At 29.9% G+C, this 20919-nt stretch overlaps 1 protein-coding gene across 1 annotated transcript in view; it reads right to left on the bottom strand.

The window, feature by feature from the left end:
• Positions 1–20919, bottom strand: part of LOC111623912 (choline O-acetyltransferase-like) — a 30907-nt gene that overhangs the window by 9391 nt on the left and 597 nt on the right. The window contains exons 2-6 of the mRNA XM_023366644.1: positions 8621–8664; positions 7282–7473; positions 6275–6393; positions 6153–6206; positions 5919–6084 (exon numbers count right to left, since the gene is read on the bottom strand). Coding sequence (XP_023222412.1) covers positions 5919–6084; positions 6153–6206; positions 6275–6393; positions 7282–7473; positions 8621–8664 — 575 coding nt within the window. The remainder of the gene's footprint in view (positions 1–5918; positions 6085–6152; positions 6207–6274; positions 6394–7281; positions 7474–8620; positions 8665–20919) is intronic.

Genomic DNA, 20919 nt, shown 5'->3' with positions numbered 1-20919 from the left:
CATGTGACAAAAGTTTTAACTTATCTAAAATTTTGTTATATTATAAAATAGGCAATTATAGAGTTTAATAATAATCTAAAGTTTTTGTATAATTTAATATAAATAATAAAATGTTTTATATTTAGATTTTGTTTTATAATATAATATAAGCGCTTATAATTGCTTAATTTATATTATGAAAATGTGTTTTATTACTTTGTGTGCAATATTAAAAGTCATTAACTATATTCAAATCCACTTGTCTCTTCAAATGAATAAAAATTATAATATCAATAAATATGAACCAATATTATAATACTATAGCTTCGAAAAGCATTTTTATATTATATGATAGGATAATTATAAAACACCTTTTCTATAAAAATTCATATAATAAAAGACATTATTCTGTGAAAAATATATATATAAATATTATTGTTATAAAATAAGAAATTTTAATTTATTATTGATAAAAAGTAATATTATTTACAGAAAAATATTTTAAATAGCTATTATACTGTTACAGTGATACCTTATAAAATTCTTACTTGTTAAAACAAGACAAAGAATTTTATACAAGTTTAAAGTTTGATAAAAGGCCACTTGAAAATATTTTATTTTCATTATTTTACAAACAAACAACATTTATTTCTGTGATATACTATTTTAGTAATAGGAAATATCGTTATTCTGTAAGGAAGAAATCTATGTAAGATTTATAGTGTAAGAATCTAGAAGATATAGATCTATTTTATTTATTGTAAAAGAAATATTACTTTATTTAAATCGCAAGTTTATTCCTCACTTACCAGAATACTGTATTATTCTGTACGTTAATAGCTACATGACAACACAACTTCTTAAGATAGTAGTTATTCACTAATAGAAGACATAAATATTATTATTCTATAATCAGAGAAGATGAGTGTTACAATGACTTTTTTTTTATTATTCAAGGAAACAGTTTTAATTCTATGTAATTTAATGATTTTATTTTATACAGTGAAGTTTTGTTGCAGGAAATTGTGATAAATAACAGAGAAACGTTTAACAAGGTATCATTATAGTGTAGAGGATAAAAAATGGAGGCTTCTATATCATTTAAGTAAGGCCAATATCCTATATTATAACGACAGAAAAATCCTAAAATAATAAGCTTTAAGACGAGAAACATAAATATATGATAGCTCTTTTATTAAATAACAGGTAACTTAATAAGGTTTTCCAAATTAGTCTATGCCACGATTGCCATGTTCTTAGTGGCTAAATGACTATTATTAAATTAATCGCTTAAATTTACATCTCTGTTACCAAAGTAAACAGAACATTAGACTTATCTACATTATACTTTTCGTATATAAACCATTAATAATTTGGGAATTGAGATTTCAACTCGTGAGCTCACCGAAATTTAATGAGTTTTTCAAATCCCTGGTGTAAATATAGCAAAATAATATAATATTAGTTACCAGTGTAAATTAATAAAAATCGAAAGATTAATTAAGAAATGGATTATAAAGGAATTCCAAAATTTTTACATTAAAAGTATTCATCTCTAGCGATCCGAGTGGACAAAATAAATTAAAATTTTGATAATTTTTATTTATTTATTTTGTTTTAATTTTCTTTTAAGAAAATAAATATTTAAATATTTAATTTTCCTAGTAACGTTATGTAAGAGTCGCATTTATATGTAGAAAATTGGAAGAAACAAGAACAGGAAATGAAAATAGATAGGAATACAAAAATAGATTCAATCAATATGAATATCCGGTTAAGAAAATAGATAAAAAAGAGTAAAATTGAAAATAAAATTGCCTCTTTATTCTACTGTACGCCTACACAAATTGCTACTAATCTGAATCTCCTGTATAAAAACTTCCATGCATTCTTTAACATAATTTGTAAAATAAGCAATTTATAATATTTTAACCATTATTATATTTAATTCCCGTTATTTATGCATAAGAAATGCAATTCCAAATTCGATCACGGATAGGAAATTTGCAGATTAATGGAATTTTCGCTACGAAGTCAGACAAGAATGTCACATGGAGAAGATTTTTATTACTAGTAGCATCGCTCGAGTAAGTGTAGTCGTGTTTTGGCGAGTCGAAAATCGGATCCACAATTTGACCTAAATACTGTAGAGTAATTAGCGTGTAGAGCACATATAGTTTCGGTACTGGAAGTATGAATTACGAGCGGGAAATTAAGAGTAGAGACGTGACTTTGATTTTAATATCGTGATTTGAATTCTTATGTATATTCTGAAGGATAGTTTTGAGTAATTTTATTACTTTTATTTGTCATATTATGTAGGATACGTTTCAAAATGTAGAAAACGAGTTTAATAAATAAACAAAAGGATAGTTGTTGCTGTACTTGCTTTAAATTCCTTGTGTTCTGTAATATTGTGGTGCTGCTTTATCATATTTTACATGCCTTTGTTTAATTACAAGTTTACTAAATTTGCAGATTAATTTGCGAAAATTCAATATAAGTATTTTTCTTGATTAAAACTACAATATTACACTTGAATCGTTAAAATTTTAACATTAAAAGCACAAACTTGACTTTAAAAAATAATAAAATTTATCAGCTTACAACCTTTATAGATTTTAATTAGTTTTATTTTAGCAATTTCTAACAGAAATTTGATACTTTAGTAGTGTTTATATATTATAAAAGCCTCGTAATAGCAAGATTTCATTTAAGTAAGCTCTTGGAATTCATTATAGAAGCACTTAGGCCTATAATTGATTCAAACTATTACATTATGATGATAGTATATTATCAAATTATTTATTAAAGTAGCAATAATTTACAGCTTTTATTGGTTTTTATAATAGTACCATCATTCAAACTATAGTTTTACTAATCAGCCTATTACAAAAGTTGTGCTACTATAACATTTTCTTACATTTTTCTAATAAAATTTTAAATTTTATTAGAAAATTTTAGAAAATTTTATTTTAAGATTGATAAAATCCTATTTTATCAATCTTTAAGGAATTTTAGGCCTAACTTTGTTAAATAGATTTATTACTATAACAACATTCTTTAACTAATTCGAAAACATTTTGCTATAACGACATTAGGAAACTATGATATTTACTTATTGTAGATTGTAACCAATTAAAACGGCATTTATAGGCCGTCTTAGTGCTATAGTTGCATATACTGAAGTTTTAAATATTATTATACTAGCATTTAAAAACTGATATGATAGGTGTAGCGTCACTATTGTAAGTACAGTACAGTACAACCAAAATTTACTCTTCCTACTTATTGTAGTTGCCTAGTAATTTAAAGACAGACTTAGTTTATAATTACAGCAGAATACTTTGTTTAAATTCAATGAATTAATGCTACAACAAGAACATAAATCCTTTTAAAACGTATTCATTGTAATTGTATTCAAGTTACAACAATATTATTGCTAGAGTAATCTAAAGTTAAAATAATTTTATTGTAGCAACAATATTAAACAAATTACTAAAACAATTCTCCCAGATTTTAAAAGACAGAAGAATAAAGTCATATTGTAACTGTTTCATTCGAAAACTTCTCAACAGATGTGTTTTTATTACTGCAGCAGCATATGTAAAAAATATGTGTTTTTTTAACCGAAGTGAAATGAGATTCAGAGATAATGTATTAATGTTTAAGGGTGTAAATATAGACTGGCGATAATTTTTGCATGAAAAATCACTTAATATAGTTTCTTATGTCACGAATGGGAACGACTTTAGCAGGTTCCACTCGTAAATTTTTATTACCTTTGTAGACTACACCTTTCTTTCTGTGTTCAATATCTTTCTTTGCCTTAAAAAATTACTTAAATGGATTTACAACTTAAAAACTTGCGAAAGATTACTTATATATATATGTATATAAATTTAAATTCTTTACAACGTAAATTTTGTATTAAACACGTTGAATTATGTACATTTTTATCAACCAAATTTTCATTCACAAGAAGCTCGTTTTGCATATGATTAACACCCTATTAAAGCTGAGTGCATACTAATGCTGCACTTCAGTCTCTCATCTGCTTCTTAACAAGTTAAAACACTTAAAAAATTAATAACAAACCTCCCTATTCTTAGGCCTACGGTAGCATATAGGCCTTTTGAATTATTGTCTTTTATAATAAATTAATACTAAAGTAGCATCAATTTTAATTAAATAATAAGTCACAATATTAAAAGCTGACAGAAAATATTTATTTATTAAGTGGAAAACTCATAAATAAATTATAAATTGAGGAAGAAACGAACTTAAATATGCCGATACATGCGAGATTTTTCATGCTTTTCCACGCCGTTTTACATTTATTAGAAGCGAAGTAGCATCAATTTTAATTTATATATTAAATGCTGATATGGAATATTTATAAAAGAGCTGGAAATTTTTCAAAAAATCATTAACATACAAGTTGAACGAACTTAAATGTACCGCTAGCACTTTATATTTTGTTACAGACGTGCCCTTCACCTTATCTGTATTATTTATAGTTACAAAGTTTTAACTACATTTATTTGCTGCATGTCAATATATATATATAATTTTTGTTCCTTAAAGTGTAAACATCTCAGAGAACAAACACGACTTTCGGGAACAGGAAGCTTTCGAAACACAAAAGAAGCTTTCAATAACATGCGGCGCACGAAGAAAATGTTTCTAGTTTCTTTATTTCTAGAATACACCTTAAAAAACTTCAACCAAAACTGAAGTTTCTAGTGCATTTATATATAGCTTACATTTAATTTAAACTAAGTTTAGAGAAAGGATTTTAAACTCTAAGCGCGGGCCTGATCAATAGACTACTTTGCATAGAAATAGCTTGAACAAATTACTTGAACAGTTCGATAACACGAAAATAATTTTCTAAATATATTCAAGTATTATCTTGTATATAAAATTCTAGAAGTTGAACTTAGAAACATTAAAATAACATCTCACAGAAACCTATTATCTTTTCATTCACGCATTTACTAAAAATAGAAACTAAGGATGAATGAAGAGATGTTGTTTTAATGTAAGTTTCCAGTTGAATTTTTGAGAAAAGAAACATTATAATCCGATTTAAATTTCTTAAAATGAGCTACTTGACAGTTTTTTAACGATTAAATTTACTATTTTTAAGCTGATTTTTGGCCTAAAGCACTTTACGCTTCTGATCTAAAGAAGCGCGATCGAGACTTTTTTTTTGAAAGTTTTGAATCAAGGTCTACAAGAATAATTTCGTAATTATAGTAGAATTACATTAAAAACAATTTAAAAATTAAATATCAAATTTCTATTGAGAGTTAAATTTTAACAGGCGACATTCGGTCCTTTCACATTCTCTTACTAACTTATTCATTACGTTATCACTTTTCTTCTTTCTTTAAATGTCTTACATTAACGCGTAAAGGATTTAATTATCTATTTTTATTGTTTTTAACACTTTTCATTAAGTTTAAACTATAAATTTCATAAATTTTATTACCGAAACACGGGTGTACGTTCGAATATCCAAGTGAGTGAATAGCTCATATTTTAGCCCACGTTTCAACGTTTATAAGGACTATTAAGTAATTATTTAATGATTGTATACATTTAAAAGTTTTAATATTTTTAAAAGGATTTATGAGCAATTTAATTAAATTTTTCCTTTGTTAAAACACGCATTAACGTTTAATAAAGTTTCCGATATACCGCTTAATCATTTAATTCTTTTAAATGTGTTAAAATTTTGATTGTTAAACTAGAATTTTATAGTTTTTTAACTTAGAAATAGATTTCATGGAACGGTCCAATCTCCGGAGTCGCAAATAATTGAAAGTTTGCAAATATTTAATCCTTTACAAAAATCTGTTCGGATATAAATTCATATTTCTTGTCACGTTATTCTAAGAACTGATTAATCTTTAATTCGCGGTAATATTTACCTGATTTCTGCAGATTACCACGATGTGTTTGGAATAATCGTTGAAAATTTGAGTATCCTTCAGCAAGCCCGGACTTCTATAAGAGGAGAAGAATCTGTAGTAAGTGTTCATGCATAGAGGAATTCCTTTTCCATGGCCAGATGCATACTCTTGTTTTAAATCTCTCCTTCATTGTATAGAAATTTTGTAAGATCCCTGTTTGCAATACAAAACAAAAATTAAAATTTTACCCACCTTTGCAATTTCTGTTTGTATTTAAGAGAAAACACGACGAATTTTGATACGTAACTGGAAATGAGAGGATAGATGTCAGATGCGAAGAAAATTACAAAGATTTGCAATTACATAAATCTCACCTGAGTTGCTCGTTAGTAGTATTAAAGGCTTGCTTTGGAAGCATGAAGAAGGGACTAGAGTTTACAGGAAGGGAAAGAGGATTTTTCAAGTACATGTCGTCCAACCAGAAGCCAGTCACCTATAGAAATTATCAGAATATTCTTACATAAGTAATGTATACTTAGAAGAAAAGGAAAAGAAAGCAAAAGGAGTTGCAAAGAGGGTGGAGTTTCGTCAGACATTGACAGATGAACAGATCAATGATGCTCAAGGACCCATCTGGAATGTTGGGAGCATGTAGAATCATTTGAAATGTGGAGATTGGCCACACCTGATGCCATATAGGCGGTCCTAATCGAATTCGAGCATCTTTATGTTAATTAGGGTCGATAGCCTTACTTCCGATTCTCGTCTGAAGATCGGCTCTTTATTTGTCAATAACCGGGATAGGAGGTTAAGTCCTTATATGTACAAGAGCAGCAGGAGATGTCTAGATGAGGATATTCTTTAATAAAGTTTTCTGAAGGAGATACCGTTTAGAAAATTATGTTTTAACTTAATACCCGACAAGAGCGAGCGCGTAACGCGAAACACGATAAAAGATAAGGGGTCTAAAAGGTGTATTTGACAGCGAGCATCCAAAATCGAAACCAATTTAAAGTACAAGGCAGCAGTTACCATTACAGTAGCTGATTGAAGAGATGCGATAACTCAGGATGACTCCCAACATGGACGAACCAAATAGTGATTAGGTTATCTGCTGAAGAACGCCCTTCTCCCATCCCGATCGGTTAGTCTTCCCTGGAGGCATTACCTTATCGATGGACTGAATGTTAATTCTGCTGTCGCGAACAAAGCTAACAAGGTTGGAGTCTCTAGGGTCCAGATGCTTCCGTTTGCCCAGCAAATGACTCCATTCTCTGAGGACATGTCTCGTTATTTGCTTTCTTGTGGTGGCACACGCAACCTCTCGTTCTTAACAATGGAAAGATTTCAATACCCGATGTTACTAAAAAGTGTTACTTACCCAATTGTCTGCGGTTCCGGCGTATTTCTTCAGTAAATCTTGCAGGCATTCCCCGGTTCCTCCAGGTTTCTGAAACTCGTTAACCAAAGATTTCGTATGGTTAAACTGCTCAGAATCAACTATTGCTTTAATACCTGTTAGGTACCTCTCCAATGTAGATTTTAATTCTGGTACGGGAGGTTTAGGTAGAACCTGCAAGATCAAAACACAATTACAGAGAAAGAGAAGAGGTAAAAATCTCCCTTCCTTTGCTAGATCCCGCTCAATTTATTAGGAATTAACATGTCAGACAAACTCCGCCCCGTCCCATGAACTGCAGATCCTTTCAAATCAACTCTAATAATTTGATTAGCAGGCAAGCCACCTGCTAGTTCCCTGAGGTATACATCATCACCGTCCCTGCAATGTCCCTTACATCGACAGAATCAATACTAAAGGTGTATCGATTGAAGGGATGCATTCGAGTCACGTGCTTGGGACCTCCCCAATCTTCCAACGCCTTCCAATTGCACCAGGAAATATTATCCCATTACAGTTAGGATTGGTAGCTGGGTCCTAGTGGCGACACGCTTGACTTCTTTCTACAGGACGTGCCTTGGGGGACGAACTGTTTGCTCGTTCAATTAGGCACAGTAATCACATTTGTCACCATCGATTTGGCGAAGGAAAACATCCCAACAACATAACAAACCACAAAAACCTCAGCTGATATCATCGAGATGACGTGTCACCTTAATCCAAAACGACACGAAGCACATCTCGAAAACTTTTCCCGCATCCCTAGAAATACTTAAACTGATTGTGTAGGCTCCTTTATGTTTGAGTGTACCCAAGTGGGGTTGAGTTGTGTATCGGATAATGGCGTTTCGCCGGAGTAGTAGTACAAACGGCTCCCTAAGGTGACATATGTCGGTTTGGATGAATTAAACATCATCACCTCACAGATTGGATCCGGAAAGTTGATATTAAAAGAAGCATACTTTCCCTTCCTTCTTTTGCCTGAATGCCAAATATATTTTTCCGTCTTGCTCGATAAGTGACCATTTTTTTATAGTAGAAACTCTGCTCTTCTCGTTGATACTCGCAAGGGAGAGCATCTCAGCTTTGTAACCATGACAACAGCTTTGCTGTTTTGTGACAAGAGGTCTTTCAAAGTTCCTTCTCCTCACGTCTAAGCAGGAAGTCCATTACAATGGGCTTTAGACAAGGTTGCGCTATTTCTCTTAAGTGAAGTATTAACCTTAATGTAATTATACCATAAAAACGTGATTTCCGCGTGGTTCCTATCTAAATTAATTTACCAAACATATATATCATATATAATAGTAAATCTACTCACCTCTTCGGAACCTTGAGACATGATGTGGGCTGGATTGGCCCTGGCTGTAAAAGTAAGAAAACGATCAAAAATTAATCAAATATATCAAAAAGTTTAATTTAAGAACCTAAACAATCGAATTCTTCAACAAATAACCTTTGAACTTTTACAAGATCTTCAATTTATAGAGGTAGAAATTGATTTTTCAGTAAACGATTACAATTAATTCAAACGCTTTAGTACTTTAGAAGTAATTAAGATTGTATTATTTATTCACACGGTTCAATAGATTCAATCGATATACTTCTACACGAACAAAATTTGAGTCGAAATGGGTAGAATCTGCATGATAGAAGGGCAAGTTAGCGAAGTATTATTGAGGTTTAATGCCTAGAAAAGTGCCCATAGATCTTAAATCGGAAAAAGTATATATATTTATATATTTTTTAAATATAAAAAAAAAAATAAAATCCCTTTGGCCCAAGAAACGTTTGGAAAATTAAAATCCTTTAGGCGCTTTGAAAAAAATCAATAAGGTCTATTTGACTTCCAAATTAGCAGAAATTGTCGGTGGAGATGGCATTTTCTTTTTCTTTTAAGTAAGAATTGCTGCTGCTTTCACTTTAAGAATAATCTTGCCAATTATCGTCGAAATTTTTTACTTTTGTAATTTTCATTAAAGATTCGAGAGGACGCTCTAAAAATAGAAAAAAAAAAAAAAAACAATTTTTCGATGCGATCAAAGAATAAAATATTCTTTACTAACATCGTGAATATCCGGAGATAAATAACCCGCATTTTCTACGAATAAAGTCGTAAAGATTCGCATGGTTATCTGTTTGTTATACTATCGATTATTGTAAAAAAAAGTCGCAATTTTACAGCATTAAAATATTATATAGGCTAAATTAATTAAATTTCTGAGTAGAATTTTAGTAAATTTTACCGGTTTCAATGAAGGTTTCTACGGGAAGATGTTCAAAATAAAATTCGTATGGCACTCCGTAGGGTTTCTATGCAGAAAATATCTCCCAGTAGAAATACATTCAGAACTTAAATCTCAATAGAACTCTATTTTTACTATTTTAATGGTGTCCGAAAGTTGTCGAAAAGAGCCATTTTTGCTCAATGGGGTGCTTGTATAAAATATTTTATGGTAAGTAAATAGACCCCGCATTCTACGAAAGAAACAGTATCGAGATATCTTTAAAGATATTGTGGTATCTTTTAAAGAACTGGATATAATATATCTTTAGATTATCAGGAGCGTAGTTTCTTTGCTGATGAGGTAAAGTCTATTCTTAGAATTGCTAAAATAACTTTTTTATGAGGAATAATTAACCATAAACAACATCAAAGATGTTACGTTGAAGATGGTTAAGTATATATCTTCGTAACACTTCATAAATGGAGATCAGTACAATGGTTGAAGTTTGAAACACAAAGAACACCAAATACAAAAGATTATATTTAATTATGGCCAAGTAATTTGGATGTCATTCACGGATAAGATTCATTTCATATCGGGAATATCCCGTCAGATAAAGGGCACCTTGGTCGTTTCAACCTTCTAATTACTTTGGGATCAAGAGGTGAGGAGGACGAAGCGATCGAACAAGCCTCGGGAGGGAAGCTTTAACTAGCAGCATCAGAATTAGCCCGTTTTTCTTTTGCCTACTTAATCAGGGACACGGGACCAATTATACCGGCAGCTATCCCCTTCGGCTAACAAGATAGGGGTCGAACGTAAAGGACTCCAAATCAACAAGAGGGTCCTTTGTGTCCCCTCCGATCGAATTCTTGATTACAGACGCACGTGGGTAACTCACAGAAGCAAATTGTGTACATAACTTCGACCGTGTGTACATATCATACTTCTGTACAGGTTGTGTACCGAATAGTTGCAATCCTCTTAGCGTTGCAAATCCGTCCCCGATGCTAATTGCTATCGTGTCCTTTCATCCCCGATCCTTATTATTGGGAGGGACGTGCTCAAGAGGACGGATTTATGCGAGGATCCGGCACGTACAGAATAGAGCAAATGACGAAATTTTCTATTATTATTTTCTTTTTTTACATTATTTTTTTAGTGAAGGACTAGCCTAGCTACACGCCGATCGATCTAAGCTAAAAATTACTGTCTAGGTAACACGCAATGGTATTCGTACAAAAGGACGTAAGTGATGTGAACTGTTACAGCTGTTGTCTGTCTATAAACTAGGTCGATAAATATTCTAATCAGGACCTTCTACCAGATAAGGGGCGCCATTTTAAATCCAACTGTCTACTATATTTTTTCCCTTTAAATTTAACATTACTCTTTTTTAAATGTTGATTTCACTAACGGTTCTTCAACTTACGAAAACTTTCGGCGGCGGAGATTACCGACGATAATTAGTTAGTTTAATTAAATGTGAAAATTATGCTGATTGGACAATTGTTTATAGCTGCGAATGCGGCAAGACTGCACCAATTGCTGCAGATTTGCTGCTTTTAAACAGCTCGATTGTATACAAAATTGTAAAAATCTACGGATTCTCTTACACTCCGCCATCTGATACCCCGTTTTATAGAAGTTCCTTGTATTTTTTTCTTATCCATTTTTAGAAAAAATTCTTTTCTGAAGAACTCTAGATTGATTCTTAAGAAAACCTCACAAGAAAAGAAGGGATAATTAGTTCTAAACCGGAAAAAAAAACTAGAACAAAGGTCACACCAAATCTAATTCTAGTTGATTGAAAGATTAAGGATTACTCTTTGTTAGGATAATAAAGATCCTTACTTTCTTAATTAATTTAACGCAAATGATTTTAATTTAAAAGAATAATTTTTCGATTTTGAAATGTTTTTAAAGATTAAATTCAGAAAATTTAGTAATTTTTTATAGTACGTTGAATGCAACTCAGGGTCATCTACAACAGAAAAATCACGCTTTGAGAATGGAAAAATAGATAAAAACTCGATAAATAATGTTGATTTTAAAGTAAATTAATTAAAATTTTATAATTTTAAACTTAGGAAATAATAATTGTTGTGTAAACATAAAAAAATAAGCTAATCGTATATTTTAGATGCGAGAATAACGTTAAAATAAAATCAATTATGTTAAAAAAATTACACAAACTAATTTCTAATTAAAATTCTACAGCTTGATTATAAAATTTATAGAATTTATTAAGTTTTTTATATTAATTTTTAAAGTTTTAAAAGTAGACTTACGACTTAAATAAATAGGAAAACAGAAAAAAAAAGAAGCAAATATGAATTCCTCTATTTATGAAATTTTCATACTTAAATTTAAAGCGAGAAAATCGAATTAAAATAAATTAAATTTTATTATTTTTATTATAAAAGCCTCATAAATTTTTCTTTTATAGATTTTTATCATTATGTATAATGATTTTTATTTATTTATTTAAATTTAGATCCAGAAAATCAAAGAAGATAAATGGCAAATAAAAATGTTCGATGAGTTTTTTAAAAATCATTTATTTATAAAGTAATATATTATAAAAATACTTATAACTATATATATAGAGAAAGCGGCTCAAAAGTCAGTTTACCGAAGTATAGTTAAAACCTGTTAAATCTTGTTTACTAACTTTTGGGCCACCCCTTACGTTTTTATAACTGAAAACTTATTAATTTTTCTATTTATTTTCATTTTACGCTTTAAATTTCATTGGATTGAAGGAATATTATCTTTAAAACTGATTATTTGAATGTTAAAATCATATAATTTAGTGTTAGATACCTCGAATTATTTCAATTATTTGACTGATTTAGAGATCGCTTATCATTAAAAAAAATCTTAAAAAAATTACTTTAAAATATTCTTAAAACACAAAAAAGAAGATAAAAATCAAATTTATTTGCAAAAATTTTAATAATTTTAACTTAAAAATATGTTTTCTAGCTTTTAAAAATTGGTAAAATAGATTTAGTAATTAATTCGAAGTATTGAGAATTGGTATAATTATTTTTAAGAATTTACTTAGATTTTAATTGCAAAATATAATATTTAAATTTTTATAACTATTTATTAGAAAATTTAGAATATTTAATAAAATAAAAGCAAAGAAATAATGAAATTATAAACATTTTCTACTAGACCTCAAGACATACACACCTTATATAAGCACTAATTTTATTTTATAGTTGAAATTTTGAAAGGAGCCATAAAAATAAAAATATTTAAATAAGCAAAGAAAATATTTACAATTTAAACTGATAAAAATGAATAGAATATTATAAATTTAGATTAAAAATACGTTATTTTTCATTCATTTAAAATGCGTTAGTGAATGAAGCGTGGGATTTTGCTTATTTATACTTTATTATTTTATAGTTAAAATATAATTTAAAATGTCAAAAATTATATTCTATACGTAATTTTAAAGTTGTACACACGAGTACAAGTATAAATATAATGTTATGTTAGTGAATGAAGCCTGAGATCTATACCTTATAAAACCCTTAAAATTATCTTTATATAATCGAAAATATCCATAATTATATTCTGTACATAAAGTTGTACACAGGAGTACAGATATGTACTGTATATACAGTCATAAGTAGATCAGAAGTATAAATTCATGAAAGAAAACTGTAAGAAACCGGCATTTATTACGCTAAAAATGCATTTATTTTAAATTATAAAAGATTATATGAATGTAGAAATCATTTTTCGAAAATGTATAAATGTATTTTTACGGATGAATATACGGTTCAAATATTCAATTTTTTTTTTTTTAACTCGCGCTGCATATAAATGCGATCAGGTGTGTATGTGTGTGTTGTAGAACTGGCTGGCACAGAGTTAGAAAACGGAAGCAACAACTACACAGGAAGATGTAGTTAAATGAAAATCAAGAAAGGGAAAATTAATAGCCATGAAAATAAAATTTCTACACGAATTATAATGAATCGAAATCTCTTTTTCTCTTTCTTAATAAATGCAACAGCAGATTTATCTTCTGTAATGGACAGAAGAATAGAATGGCTTTTCGTAGTCACTGTAGGCCAACTTATAAAATAGATTTTTCTTTTTGGAAAATGTAGACCGAAATGTTGCCTATATAGCCTATATAATTTCATTTTAATAGGAGGCCTGTACTACGTAAATACAAGAGGGCATACAATGTATAGATAGTTAACAAGTTGCCACTTTAGCTGATAAAACTTCTAATTTAAAGGCGGTTCTATAAAAATTCGCAATTTCTTAAATAAAAACGTTAAAGAAAAATCCTTTTTAAGTTAAGATTAAGATTTAGATTATTTATAAATTGATTATTTTTCTGTTTAAAGCAAATCGTTGTTAGATACAAGGCGAGTTTAGCCGCTAAAACTCCTAAATTAAACGATCAAGCCTATAAAAACCCGTAATATTTTGCAGATTTTTCAATAAATACGTAAAATATTCTTAATTTTTTAATATTAGATTATTTATAAATAAATTACTTATATTTTAAGTTGTAAAATTACATACAGTTCTAACGCGATTTGCGATTTAGCTCCTTTATACTCCTTAAAAATAATTAAAGTTAATTTTATCCATTTAAAATATTTTAAAAAATAAGATAAATTTAAAGTAAATAATAGAAAATTTAACAAAAAAAAAACTCTGCTTTTCTACAGGTTGGAAGATGTTCTATGCGATGTTCTGCATGAAAATATGGATTAAAATCTCCCGACATGTGATTAAATCTCATACATAGGCTAAGTAGCACCAGGCAAAATAGCACCAGAAGAATCACAATAGCAGAAATATCACCAGGCTGATTAATACTGGAAGCAGCATAAAGGGATTATTGTATAGAAAATTTCTATCGCTATTTTTCGAAATCTTTTTGGTCCAAAATTCGCCACCGAGTTGCTGAATTGTTAAATTTTTAAAGGGATCTTCAAGGATTTTCAAGTAGAATTATTAAAGATAAAAGAGGAGAAAGAAACTGCCAAACAAGAGAAAAGAAGAAGGGGGAGGGAAAAAAAACATTTTTTACAGTAAAAAATTAATTTCAACAGATCGAATATATTATTTTCTACAACTTTATAGAAAATATAAAAATTTACTTATTTTTCCAATTTTTAGCGTGAAATTAAGGTATAATTCTTACGTTAGTTACAGCTTATCTTAAACACTTTTAAATAAATTTCTAGTTTAAATTACTGTATTAAATTAATAATTATAATCTTAAATTGTATTCAAATGTTATAAATTATTAATTTAACATTAGAGTTTAGATATTAAAGACCAAAATTACAGGAACTTTGATTTTAAAGACGAAATAGCGGCATCATCGCTCTTTAATTTCTAGACTTCCGACACATTCTTAAGCTTAAAAAACACAATTCTAAGAAGTTTAAATGCCAATTAAACTTATATAATTATAAATTTCAACGATATTTAATAAATAAAACAGAAAAAGCACGCAAAAATTTCGATCTTTTGCAGGTTTCTAGTAAAGAAATTCAAGTATTTTTTTTGATAATAAACAAAGTAATTTTGATAAATTTCACCGAATCGATAGGAAAACTGAATCGATTTTTAATATATTTAATTAAAATGACAGTTGGAAACGACAAATCCCAGCAAGGGTTCATCAGGGAGACGTCAATCTCATCTAATTATCATTTCAAGACTTATATGCATCAAATATTAATCAGAATATCCGTAATAATTAATATAGGAATGAATTATCTCTTAGAACGGATGATTAATTGTTTAAATGATAGAAAAACCTAATATATATGCATCAATAAGAACAAACTAAGCTTTACTTCTATACTAATAAAGTTATTAACAATTATAACGCCACCATAGGCCTAAGTTGTAGACGTTGTATGTACTTTCCCAATAGATATACACGGAAATTTTGAAGATTTTTGAAGGTTTTAGCTTCAAAATGTCCTCTTTATTTAATTAATTCGTCTTCTGACCTTTAAAATTACTTATTTTATCATTAAAATTACATTTTGCTCGGTTGAACACGTCTACGACGTTTACGAACGAAACGTTTCTTAATAAAATGAATGATCTTTGTAAATCCTCTAAAATTAGCCTAAACATTATATCTAATTAGTATAATTAAATCGAATTTATAAAGCCTCTGTAGAGTTTTTATTATTTTACTGCATATTCAACAACTAGAGAATTACGAAGCGGAGACGACTGGTGTTTTGCTTTAACAAAATACTCATTTTAAAAAATTTATTCATCAAAATACAATTAAAATAAATATAAGGAATTAAATTTATGTTAATTATGTATGTAATTTATACGGAATTAATAATTTTTGATGGTTAACAGCTTCGATTTTTTTATTTTTATGCGTTAAATCTAGCGAATTCTGTCACTTCTTCTTCGTACGGCCGATATATGATCTTAAATAGGGCATTTTGATCATTTTATTATATTCTAAACTTAAATTTTAAGTTTTTTATTGTAATTATTAACTTCATTTAACATTTTTATATTCTTTTATAACTAAATATCAAGCTTATTATTTCTTGGAGAACCGTCAAAGATTTGATATTTACACACGGTTAAATCCATAAGTCCGAAGTTTTAAGCTTTAATCTTCAATTTAAAATGTAGGAATATTCATAAATTGTACTAAAAAATCTTTTTATTTCTTAATTTTTATCATAATTTTAAACTTTCTTTGATATTTTTAACGTATTTTTATATAGCCTATAAATATTAAATTAATTTCGCTCTTCAGAAGCGTCAAAGCTTCGGTATCGACAGTACTATCTGAAGGTTTAAGGTTTAATCTTAATTAATATTATAAAAAAAATTCATAAATAGCATTTAAAATGTTCTTCTTTCTTGACTTTATTATTATATAAAGTTTTCTTTAACGTTTTCATGAGTTTTTATGTGTAAATATTAAACTAGTTGGTTCTTGAGGAATCCATAAAGATATTGACAGTAAAGTTGAATCTTTAAGTTGAAACTTTAAGCTCTAATTTTAATTAAACATAAAGAAAGATCCATAAATAACATTAAAAATCCTCTCCTCTCTTAATTTTATTTTTAAAAATAAGATTTTTAAAAAGGATTATAAACAGAAAATTAATTGAAATCTTGAGGAAACCACAAAGATTTTATATCGACAACAGAAATTAGATCTATGATCTGATGCTTTAAGCTTTAATTCTAACCAAATGTATAAAAATATTCATAAATACCATTAAAAATACTATCTTTTCTTAAATTTATATTTTAAAAACGGATTTTTAACGCTATTTATAGATTTTATTGATAATTGTTTAGAAGATTTAATGACATTTTTCTTAATTCTGATCTTCATTCTTCCTTTTTTACTCAGATAATTAAACAGAATTGAAAACACAGAATTAAACCATCGAAATCTTCAATTAAACTGTAAAAATTTTATAAAATTAACATTAAAAATTCCCCTGACAACTCTAGTTTATTATGATTAATATTAATAAAAACGTTAAATTTTTAAATACAGATTTAAAATTCCGGGTTGCTGTCACTAATAATCTTCGTCTTTATGATTTAAGTAAAGTTTAATAGGATTTTAAAGCATTAATAGTTAAATTTTAATAATAAAATTAGAGCGAGATCCATTGTAATCAGTATCAATACTTCTTCTGTTAAGCTCAAATAATCTATATAAGATTTCTAAGATATTTCTACTATTATTGACGATAAAGTATGTGAAAAGCTTAATTCTTAAGATTTAATTTTAGATGTAAGATTGAGTAAAATCTGGGTGTGATCAGTAACAATCCTTCAAGCTTAACTTCTATTTTTGGCTCTTTCTATATCTTCGAAAATAGATTTTTTTTCTTGTGAAAAAATGGCTCGAAATTTCGAATTTCGATTCTAAAATATAAATATAGAATATTTATTCATTAAATCTTAATTTATTTATAACATTTATTATTTTTTTTTTTGCTTCAACATCGGATACAAATTTGATGTAAAGCTTAAATTTAGATGGTAGAAGGGCTGAGTTTAAGTAATACAAAACGAATTTACAGTAGTAAATTGCCTATTTTAGCTCTATAAGAGACTAAGCATTAGAATATCTCATAGTTTTTCATAGATTTAACATATTATCTTTATTATTAAGCAGTGAATTTTATGGGTTTTGTCGTATCTTAATCAATTCTTGCCCATTAGAGATTAAGAATCAATATAGCTTATATTTTCTCATAGACTCCATGTAGTATCTTTACTATTAAGCAGTGAATTTTATAAGTTTTATTTTATACCGGCTCTACACAAAAGAATTTACTCGGAGAAAATATCTATTTTGCTTCTACGAGAGATTTAGAAACAAAATATCTCATAGTTTCTCATAAATTCGACGTAATATCTTTGTTATTAAGCAGCAAAATTTAAGAATTTTATCGTATCTTAATTAATTTCATTTCTATTTTATCTGATAAAATATAATTTTAGAATAACTTTGTTATAAAATAAGACAACCAGCCGCCTTTTACTTTATAAAATCGACTAAAATTCGCCATTTAAACTACAAAATCAATTCATTTAATATACTTAAAAAAACGAACTGTTCAAGATAGAGACGAGAATAAATCCGTACATTTAACACTTCAGAAAAATAAAGAAAAGTTGAAAAATTAAATTTACAGCAACCTCCAATTTACAAGGAGCACCTCTTTGAAAAAATAAATCAAATTTATCTTATTAAACTTTCAAGTATCATAGATTTTGTCGTTGATAAAAATCAAAAACTTTAAAAACAAGTAGGCCTTCTATCACCGGAATTTTCGACTTCTTTTTTTTTCTGCACTAGAACGGGAAGGGAGCACGATACGCAAACACTAGTTACGCTCCGTTAAACGTTATCGGGTCACGGCTATGCTTAGATAGTAACAAAACACAACTTTAATTTGAACTGGATAACTTTATTTATGCAACACACATTCTCACACACATATAACTCTCTACAGGGTGCTGTACAGATTAAGTGACTGTACAAGAGACATTTAACTATATAACAGTTATATATATTATATATATATTTGTATATATATACGCTGATTGAATAACGAAGAAATAGATAGCACACGGAGGAATTAGACGTTGATCAGTCCTTAGCACCGATTTCTAACTATCTGTGCAGGTTTGTTTTTTGTGACGACATCTAGATTTAGAATTTTCTTCATTTATTGCTAGTATTACGACCTCTTTTTTTTCCGTGAAATCCGGAATATGCCGGATAAACTAACAAGATTGTCGAGCCAACGCAGATTCAGTATGGTGTTGTCTTATGATTCCTAAACATCTATCAGTCTAAACTGTACAATCTAGTTACAACAGTTATTGCAGAGATATAACTTTTATAAGGCAACAACTCATTCTAAATCTTCGTCCGAACTCGTTATGATTCGTTCCATGTCGGATGAACGATAACCACGACCGCGGACTTGTTTTCTGGGCTTTGGATTTCTGGTGGGTTGAGGTTCTGCAATTTGTTTGGACTGGTGTTGTTGTTGCTGTTGTTGTTGTTGATGGTGGTAGTATTGTTGTTGTTGTGGTTGTGGTTGTTGTTGTTGTGGTTGTGGTTGTGCTAGCTCTTCTTGAAAAGGATTAGTCGATGGGTATTGTTGTTGTTGTTGTTGTTGCTGCTGCTGCTGCTGTTGCTGTTGCAGCTGAGTTGGTTGTTGCTCGATGAATTCTGTCTGTTGCACCTGAGGAGGTTGGCTTTCGGGTATGGTAGCTGCACCGTCTTGCAATACGTATGTTTGGTATTGTTTTGGTGGCGGATCGTCCATCAGTATGTTTGCTTCATTTTCAAACGGTTTATAGTCGTATACGTTCCTTAATGTGTATATTACTGGAACGTAAATAAGATTCGTAACTGCTATTAGTACATTTAAGGCTAGAAATCCTATACTTGAAACGATTCCCCCGGCTATCACTGGCCCTACTGCGTATGCTAGGGAATAGGATATGTCCGCAATGGCATAAATTGACCCGTACACCGATACATAACGTACATCGACTAAATAACCTAACATGGGGAGAAGGGACGTATCCACTTGAGCGATTCCGAAACAGATTCCGGATAAGGGCAAGATAAGAAACCAGAAAGAGCGAGCGAAGGGCACAAAGAAGCTGCAGATACCTTCCATTGCTAATCCTATTGCTGCGATTAGCCATTGGTGTTGCGGATATGTTTTGCACAATTTTACTGTGGTATATACTCCAATGACGTGAGGAAAGAAGGCGGGTAACCAAATTAACCCCATTTGCCATTCCTCCACGTCCATGGTATTCTCCATCCACAGACTAATGGTCGGTTCTAAAAACGCTAGAGATACATTCGCCATAACAAGGGTACCAGCACATGCCGCAATATAAGGATCTATGAAAAGTCTCCATATTGGCGTACCTTTGGGTCTTTCGACCCCCGCTTCTTTCATGGCCTGTTTAACTGGCCTCATAACAAATAACAATGCAAATCCGTCGAAGAGCGACACCAAAGACAGAACAATAAACGGTACTTCTTTACCTGCAAATTGATACAGAAGACCTCCGAACGGAGGTGCTACCAGACTACCAAAGGATATAAACGCTTGGGCAATTCCTATAGCTTTACTTCGTTCCGATTCTTCGGTGAAACGATCTGCAATCATGGCTAAACCTCCCGTGTCTGCAAAAGCAGAACCCACCCCTTGCAAGCTTCTTGCAAAGAAAAGTACTCCATAACTTTGACCGCAAGCAAACATAGCCGTGGAAAAAAACATAATAGTTAATCCTATCATCATGGGTATGTCATATCCTATCTTATCTATAACAGCTCCCGAGAAAGGATTGATGAGAAGTTGAATGATAGCTTTCGATGCAAACAAGACACCCACAGCCGAATCTTCACCTTCGAACACTATATGACCAAGACCAGTCTGGATTCTAGTACCGTTCTTAGTTACATTGTATGTTGCACCTTCCATATGCGTATCCCAAGCCCCGATGTAACGTAGATAGTCCGGGATAATGGGCACTATCACCATGTACAGCATATTGTCTAATAGAAGGGCAATGCACACAATGGCAAGGATCAACTTCCTCTGACTCCGAGGTTCCTCCAACTTTTCGTTGATCCGTCGCCATATCTGCGACGTGTCCTGGTTGATAATCGGAATGACAGGCATTTCTAGGAGTTAGCCTTTTTCAAGATTCGTTCATCGTCGTGGAGAGTAGCCAGCCGGTCCCCTGCGTTTTAAAAAAAGAGAAAAAAATAACGATTAGAACAAGCATAAACATAAGAAAGGGAGGGGACCGGCTGCGTTCTCTCAATAGCTAAACATCC

This window comes from Centruroides sculpturatus, unplaced genomic scaffold (assembly GCF_000671375.1).
Source record: "Centruroides sculpturatus isolate CEXI.00-Female unplaced genomic scaffold, Cexi_2.0 scaffold344, whole genome shotgun sequence".
In the NCBI taxonomy this organism is placed as follows: domain Eukaryota; kingdom Metazoa; phylum Arthropoda; class Arachnida; order Scorpiones; family Buthidae; genus Centruroides; species Centruroides sculpturatus.
This window is presented reverse-complemented; position numbering and strand designations above follow the sequence as displayed.